Raw genomic sequence first — 8,980 nt, 5'->3', positions numbered from 1 at the left:
GTGGCTGTCAGAGTCTTGCTATGTCTCATGGGAGTTGTAGCTCTGCAACTGCAGGAGGTCCGCTAATTGCAAATCCCTGCCCTATAGCAAGGTGTAAAAAAAAAAAATAAAAAAAAATTCTGCCCTTAGAACCATTTACTTCCTGCCCAGGACTACATGTCCCATGAGGCATTGCTCCTCACACATTCACAAGTTCTCAGGCACTTACTGACATGTACGGATGGTGTACTGAGCTGTATGTGTGCTTCACTGTATTTCCCGATGTGTAAATAATGCATTTTGTATGCAGGCCAACTAATCTATCCAATACAAGCTCTATTTAGGAAGATGTAGGTGGACTAGTATTGCAATTAAATTAGTGCTCTTTATTAATGTTTAAAAAAAAAACACACAAGAAACACACACACTAAAAGTCATTCCAATGGGACTCTGGCCAGAATTATAAAAATACTCCAGGTCAAAGGGATTACATTTAGAATATGTCACAAAACAAAAATTATTACCAATTACAAACTGAGCCAGACACAGCATAGCGATTCATGAATATATTTTTATATTTACAAAGATGCTTACTAAACAGTTATTTAATTGTACATTACATTTTACTAGACTCCCAGGAGTTTGTGTTCTGCAATATTAAATATATAAAAAATGCTGGTTAGAGATATTCAAAACTTTGTACAAAATAAAATTTTGGTGCTTATTTATGGCTTCAGAAGCTGATCTAAGGTTCTCATTGATGATTCATATATAGCTCTGTAAAGATAAAAATATGCTTACATTAATATATTGTGTTTTTCAATGAGGTTCAAGGTACGTTACCAAAAACATGAATGGCAGTTTAAAAGGCATACAATGCTGTGAAGGAAAAGGGTAATTTAGCACCACAGAATTTCACGATGATGTCAAACTCTCCTACAACCTAGACATGCAGAAATCATATACAGTATCTCACAAAAGTGAGTACGCCCCTCACATATTTGTAAATATTTTATTATATCTTTTCATGTGACAACACTGAAGAAATGACACTTTGCTACAATGTAGAGTAGGGAGTGTACAGCTGGTATAACAGTGTAAATTTGCTGTCCCCTAAAAATAACTCACACCTATTAATGTCTAAACCGCTGGCAACAAAAGTGAGTTCACCCCTAAGTGAAAATGACCATACTGGGCCCAATTAGCCATTTTCCCTCCCCGGTGTTATGTGACTCGTTAGTGTTACAAGGTCTCAGGTGTGAATCAGGAGCAAAATTTGGTGTTAATCGCTCTCACTCTCTCATACTGGTCACTGGAAGTTCAACATGGCACCTCATGGCAAAGAACTCTGAGGATCTGAAAAAAATTATTGTTGCTTTACATAAAGATGACCTAGGCTATAAGAAGATTGCCAAGGCCATTAAACTGAGCTGCAGCACGGTGGCCAAGATCATACAGTGGTTTAACAGGACAGGTTCCACTCAGAACAGGCCTCCCCACAGTCGACCAAAGGATTTGAGCGCACATGCTCAGCGTCATATCCAGAGGTTGTCTTTGGGCAATAGACGTATGAGTGCTGCCAGCATTGCTGCAGAGGTTGAAGGGGTGGGGGGTTAGCCTGTCAGTGCTCAGACCAAACGTTGCACACTCCATCAAATTGGTCTGCATGGCTGTCGTCCCAGAAGGAAGCCTCTTCTTAAGATGATGCACAAGTAAGCACGCAAACAGTTTGCTGAAGACTAAGAACATGGATTACTGGAACCATGTCCTGTGGTCTGAGGAGACCAAGATAAACTTATTTGGTTCAGATGGTGTCAAGCGTGTGTGGCGGCAACCAGGTGAGGAGTAAAAAGACAAGTGTGTCTTGCCTACAGTCAAGCATGGTGGTGGGAGTGTCATGATCTGGGGCTGCATGAGTGCTGCCGGCACTGGGGAGCTACAGTTCATTGAGAACCATGAATGCCAACATGTACTGCGACATACTGAAGCAGAGCATGATATTCCAACATAACAACTCCAAAACACACCTCCAAGACGCCCACTGCCTTGCTAAAGAAGCTGAGGGTAAAGGTGGACTGGCCAAGCATGTCTCCAGATATAAACCCTATTGAGCATCTGTGGGGCATGCGCAAACGGAGGGTGGAGGAGCTCAAGGTCTCTAACATCCACCCGGTCCGTGATATCATCATGGAGGAGTGGAAGAAGACTCCAGTGGCAACCTGTGAAGCTCTGGTGAACTCCATGCCCAAGAGGGTTAAGGCAGTGCTGAAAAATAATGGTGGTCACACAAAATATTGACACTTTGGGCCCAATATGAAGTACTCACTTTTGTTGGCAGCGGTTTAGACATTAATGGCTGTGTGTTGCGTTGAGGGGACAGCAAATTTACAGTTATTCAAGCTGTACACTCACTACTTTACATTGTAAGCAGAGTGTCATTTCTTCGGTGTTGTCACATGAAAAGATATAATGAAATATTTACAAAAATGTGACGGGTTTACTCACTTTTGTGAGATACTGTACATTAATATGAGAGAAAGAAAGAGGGAGAAAGAGAGAGAGAAAGCGAAAGGAAAAGAAAGAGAAAGAAATTTTTCCTGCATTGTAGGCATTCGGGAGGGTGTACTGATCTGAAAAAAATCTGTTGTTATCTGTACAAAATGCCTCTGAACGCCCATAAACGCTGCAACACTGATGACTAAGCAGTCAAGTTCCAGTGTTTAGAAGAGGTTTCCAAACATCCTATGTACATGAAGCCTTAATGTCTGATGTAGGCAGGTGCTTCAGCTTTCATTTCATTCACAGTTGGGTGATCAGCTTTTCAAGTATAAAAGAATTTACCGTATTTATCGTCGTATAACACGCACCCCAAGTTTAGGAGAGAATTTTAAGGAAAAAAAACTTTTAGGAGGGAGGTTTAAGGAAAAAAAAACTTACATTAAAATGCCCATCAATGCAGCCTTATTGTGTCCATCTGCAGCCTTGTTAGTGTCACTGCAGCCTTGCCCCAGTGTCCATTGCAGCCATGTCAGTGCAGTTTTGCCCCAGTGCAGCCATGACAGTGCAGCTTTGCCCCAGTGCAGCCATGTCAGTGCAGCTTTGCCCCAGTGCAGCCATGTCAGTGCAGCTTTGCCCCAGTGGTCAGTGCAGCCTTGCCTAAAGTGTCCATGCTTGGACAGATCACCGCCGACATACACATAGCATGTAGTTTTAAATATGGCGCAGTGGAGTTCGGGGGGACTCGGCGGAGCTGAACGAACGCCGCCGAGATACACATAGTCGAGTGTACTCGGCTCTTTCTGGCGCCGCTCACAGTCCCTCCCTATGATGGACATAACACAGGTCCAATGGCGGGACTGTGAGCGGCACCGGAAAGAGCCGAGAACACTCTGACTATGTGTATCTCAGCTCCGCCCAGTCACTGTGATTTCGGCGGCGCTCGTTCAGCTCTGCCGAGTCCCTCCGAACTCCGCGGCGCCATATTTAAAACTACACGGTATGCGAATGTCGGCGGCGATCGAGGTAGCAATGTTATCTTTCATTCAATGCAACTTCCCTGGATCATTCATAGCAGATAAAAGCTCTTTGTAACCTTAAAGCGTGTTTTTTTTGGGTTAACAAATAAATGGATCCTGCTCCTTTAAAGCATTTTACACCAGCACAGTGCTTTGTAATTTGGCCCCCTGTAACACCTGCCTGGCTATCCCCTCCCCTCTGCAAACCGACCACGATAATCATGGCTGCTAAACCCCTGACATCGTGGTCCGTTTGCATACCTCCGTCATCTGCAGCCTGTTCTCTTGTGTCTGTCTCCTCTGCCCCCCCCTCCTCCCCTCTGTGTCTCACCTAGTGACAGTGCCACCCTATCCCCCCCTTGCTGCAGGAATAACACAGATAGATATCTATCACGGCGGCTCCAGGCGGTCACGTGACCGGCCGTGTCTCTTCTCGTCCCGCTGACGTCAGTGGGGAAACCTCAGCCAGACACCCCCCCCCCCATCATGGATTTTTAAAAGTAGCCTTAGTGTATTGACTATTTTGCATAGTTATGTTGGTCCAGCTTGGACTAAGGTAGGTATGCATGTCAGCGCTGCTACTACAGCAATTGCTGCTAGCTTCTGGGTCGCTTGCCTGCTTTGTAAAACACAAGAGGTCACTCACTCAGCACAGGCACCAGTCAGTCAGAGAACACTTTGGATTTATTGGGAACATGCCAAGTGTTTTGTGAATTGCACTCATGCCGAGCAAGCAACCTCCTGTGCGCACTAAACAGCAGGGCGGCTGCTTGGCACGGGACCTGGAATCTAGTGGCAATCACTGCAGTAGTGGTGCATACTACAGTGATTTCCAGCTACAACAAGGATCATTTAGGCATGACACATACATACTGGTCGAAGGAGGACAATGTAACTATGCATAATAGTCCATATCCAGACTGATTTAAACTTATGTATGTATGTATGTATGTATGTATGTATGGGGAAAAAGAAAACTCATAGGTGAGGCCCAAATAAAAACAAAAAAACAAACACACCTTACAACTTATTGGCTTTCACCACTAATTACATTTCCATTTTCTGCAACAAGGTGATAAACTACATTCTTACTGCACAAATGTTGTTAAAGTCAATTTAAGTGCTGCACACCTTCAAGTGGGAAGCAGACATGAGGATACTTGCTGCATGCACCAAAAATGCTTTATTTTTTATAATTCTTTTTTACCTTTCTATGTTTTCATCATCTTCCATTGTGACTTCTCTGTGATTTTTCAGCTTCCTATATATTATTGAAGCAATGTCTTTAGCTGCAGCAGACAAGCGTTTCCCTTAATAAAAAGCAAAGAACATGTATTAATTGGAAAAACAAAAAAAAACAAAGAATCTTTAGTTGAAAAGTTATAGTTAGAATGCTTGGTATCCCAATAACCTTTGGGTGGATTTTCCTTTATATGGCTACAAGAAAGTATCAGAGGAACACAGAAGGGGCTTTCTTTCAAACAGTTAATCCTAGTTTGAACTGTTTTGCTAAAACAATTGTACAGTAGATGTGTTCTTTAGGCGGAAAAAGCACAGTAAAAGGGTCTCATATCGCCAGCATGGGACTACATATTCCAGCATGGGACTACACATTTGGTTTGAACCCAAGATATGATGCAGACCTGCTTCTCATTCAGTTCATTTGGAGGAAGCTTTTTGTCTTCTTATTCAGTTCATTTGGAGGAAGCTTTTTGTCTTGTTTTACACATTTTGTCATTTTCTATTGTGCAGATAATGTGTATAAACATACACCATTGCAAGAAAGTATTTTCCATGTTTGTATTGCCAAATGCTACACCTTACCTTCTGTTTTGGATGTCTCTTAATTGCGGTTTCAATTAGATAATTAACTGGAAGGTGTGGCTTGGCAAACAGTATATATGCTCTGTTTTTTAACTAGAAAATTGTGCTGTGATCAAGGCTTGTAAGCCAGAATGCATGAGCCCCTGTATGCTTTTACTCATTTTTTTTATGCACCAATAAAGAAGCAACAAGGACGTTTGGAGTTGCAGGCTCTATTCTTTGTATTTATGAAAGTGTGTCATACCTTTACTGCTGGCCATAATGATATGTAGGGATGCAGTCAAGCTCAGTATACCCTCAATTTCTTCCGCTGAAACACTTGTAGCGAGTTCACCTAAAAATGAACTTTAAAGAGAATATCGTTATCCACTTCAGCCCTGGAAGGTTTACTCCCCTTCATGACCAGGCCATTTTTTTGTGAAACAGCACTGCGGTACTTTAACTGACAATTGTGCAGTCGTGCAACGCTGTACACAAATAAAATCGATGTCTTTTTTCCCCCACAAATCGAGTGTGCACTTGTACTGCTTAGCAGAAACACAAGATCTGTCTTCTCCTGTCACAGAAGAGCGATCTGCCTCGCCATTCTGTCTGCCTCGGGAACAATCGTGGGGCCCAGGGGACATGTGTCTAATCACAGCAAATGCTGGTTTTTGGAAACACGTGTGCGCGCCCCAGACCAGGATGAGCAAAATTATATACAGGTTTGTGATTTTGCGCAGAAAGGCCACCCCGCTGCAGTAAATGTACGTGCGGCGGTCAAGAAGTGGTTAGTTCAACTATAAATGCATGGAAAAACCTGCATGTCTCTGAGAAGTGTGTTAGAAATTGATCAATCCTACATGCATAGATAAATGTGAAATTCATGCCCCCTCCCCCCGTATTGCAGATTTCTATTCCAACCCATTCCTTACAGTTCATACACAGCAAACTGTTTAAAGTCCCAAAAACACAATGAACTTTAATGGCATACCAATACGAAGTGCTTACACTATACATACACAAGCCAACTTACTTCAGCACACTGGACGTCTTTATAACAACAGATATTAAGCACCTAGACAACGGTGGTAACTCTGACACAGATGCTGGAATGGCAATCTCCTCTGGATCTGAAATCTAACCATAAATATTAAGGAAATAAAGCAATCCATAATATGTATTATTGCTCTTTTGCTTTGTGGGTCATTAAACAAAATATATATTCATCAAAAACAGTTTTATTTATTTAATCCCTTACAGCCGAACCCTGCACTGCAAGGGTTAAATGCTAGTTAAATCTAAGGATTACATGAATAAGAAGTAATACTTGCCTAATTCCTAGCTCCAGAGCAGCAAGGTGGGACTTTGTATGAGGCGCGAGGTGTGTAGGGCCAAGCGCCTCCATCCTCGATAATTTGAACAAAAAGACAAAATTAATTCATCGTTATCGTGTTATCTCCTGGGGTGCATGCCTCATATAAGTCCCACCTGTTTTGTCTTTTTGTTCTAATTTCTAGCTCCACTAGGCTTCTTCCATCCATGCGACCAGTTCAGCGTTGCTGCCTCTCCCCAAGGCACTCTCAACTGTGGTTACATGCTTGCCACCTCCATAAACAATACAGGGTTAACAGCCCTTCATTGTTCATCAAAGGATGGCTTTTAGTCTGGAGCGCCAGGAAGAAGAGGACATTGCTAAAGCTGGCTGCAGTGAGGACAGCAAGTAATATAGCCACTTGCTCCAACCCCTAGAAAGAACAAGCATTATTGAGGAATCCCTCAATAAGCAAGGGTGTTTTTTTTTTTTTTTTTTTTTTTGCATTTCCAGAGTTTAGTATTAAGGGCAAAGTTGAAAAAAATAAAATAAAATTATATAAAAATATATTAAAAACACACACACACACACGATGGCCCCTCCATCTAGGTGTAGCGATTTATTAAAAAGAAGACAATAAAAATGTACTCACTAGTTAAAAGTGGATCAAGTTTTGTTATAAACCAATATAGTCCTCCAAAGGTTTACTGGGAAGCTGTAGAGCTCTGCAGGCAGGTGGCTGGCTGAAGCAGAGTTCTTGGTGGAAGTACAGCTGTCAGGCTTTAGGCTGGAACATAAGCAACAGTGGCTTCTGGATGTAGCAAGATGGCTGCGGCTCCAAACAGCACCTCTCCTTTTGATAAAGTAGTGCTCCTGTCTGCCCTGAAAGATGTAGCCACACCCCCGCCACTTCTTGTCACCATCACCCAGCCGAGAGAGGTACAGTTTGGAACTGCAGCCATCTTGCTACTTCTGGAAGCCGATGTTGCTTATGTTCCAGCCTGAAGCCTGACAGCTGAATTTTCACCAGGAACTCAGCCACATGTCTGCAGAGCTCTACAGCCTCACGGAGATCCTTTGGGGGTCTATATGTGTTTATGACAAGCCTTGATCCACTTTTAACTAGTGCATTTTTATTGTCTTTTATTCTTTTTAATAAAATCGCTACACCTAGATGGAGGCGACCTCATGGGTTTGTTTTTTTGCAATTCTGTGTACATAGTTTTGTAATCCATTAAGAAGCAGTCATATACAGATAAAAAGGTATCCTTCTGCTCTCCCCTGCCAGCACATGTGCTCTGTAGCAGAGCTTATTTGGTTCCCAGTAAAAGGAATTCCAAATACATACTTTGAAAGTACTATTCAACAGACTGAATTTTTATTTATTTTTTTTAATACTATTTTCTCAATCATAGAGGAACACAGAAGGCCTTTAACCTTTGGTACTTCCAAAAGCAGTCCAACTGAAGGGCAGGCAACAGAAATTAAAAACAAAAAAATTGATTGTCTGCCTGAGCCACTTAGAGATGGTAGAAATAGAAGGCGACTCACCCTTGCAGGGTAAATCCAAGATTACAAAAGGGGAATCTGTTTTCCTGAAAGAAGTAGTGGCTGAGAAATAGTTGGGACGGCCCTGCCTCCCATGGTACTAGAGGGGACAGGTCCTCTATCCATACAATAGCTTGGGATGGAGCCATTGCAAGCCACAGAGGATTTTAAGAAGCTTATTTTAAATGCAATTCTGAACTTTCAGAAGGCGCACTGCAAGCAGCCTCAGAAATGATGTAATTTTGATTTGGGGCACCCAGTACTCCAGGACTGCCTCTTCCCTATGTCTAAGACCCCTTTCACACTGGGGTGCTTTTCAGGCGTTTTAGCGCCACAAATAGCACCTATAAAGTGCCTCCCAAGCCAACCCTAGTGTGAAAGCCAGAGTGCTTTCACACTGTGGCGGTGAGCTTGCAGGACGGGAAAAAAAAAAAAAAAAAAAAAAAAAAAAAAAAAAAAAAGAAGTTCCGCAAGCAGCATCTTTGGGGTGGTGCGGGAGTGGTGTATACACCGCTCCTAAACCGCCCCGGCCATTGGAATCAATGGGCAGCGCTGATGAAGCGCCTGTGCAAAGCGAGTTGGCAGCGGAGCTTGTAATCCCTTCCTTGGGGTTAAGAGCGCCCCACTCCCGTCCGCACAGCGCCAGTAAAACTAGCGGCGCTTTACCGCTAACGCTCGGGCGGTCCGAGTGAGCCTTAAAGTAGCCTTAAACTGGAGATGTAGCAACTGCATGATGTAGGCAGCACACATGCTCAGGGTAAGGCAGGCCTCAAAAACTTACAAAACCTGGACAGCTGGTAGCAGGTGAGGGTTGGATGGC

At 43.0% G+C, this 8,980-nt stretch overlaps 1 protein-coding gene across 1 annotated transcript in view; it reads right to left on the bottom strand.

Moving 5' to 3' along the window:
- Positions 1-530: 530 nt before the first annotated feature.
- The window catches only part of NCAPG2 (non-SMC condensin II complex subunit G2), a gene marked incomplete in the record, with an annotated part of 89,488 nt that continues 81,038 nt past the window's right edge, over positions 531-8,980 (bottom strand). The window contains 4 exon segments of the mRNA XM_073629932.1: positions 531-756; positions 4,702-4,804; positions 5,563-5,663; positions 6,334-6,437. Of these exon segments, the coding sequence (XP_073486033.1) occupies positions 705-756; positions 4,702-4,804; positions 5,563-5,663; positions 6,334-6,437 (360 nt within the window).

Source organism: Aquarana catesbeiana, linkage group LG05, assembly GCF_042186555.1.
Source record: "Aquarana catesbeiana isolate 2022-GZ linkage group LG05, ASM4218655v1, whole genome shotgun sequence".
Classification (NCBI taxonomy): Eukaryota; Metazoa; Chordata; class Amphibia; order Anura; family Ranidae; genus Aquarana; species Aquarana catesbeiana.
This window is presented reverse-complemented; position numbering and strand designations above follow the sequence as displayed.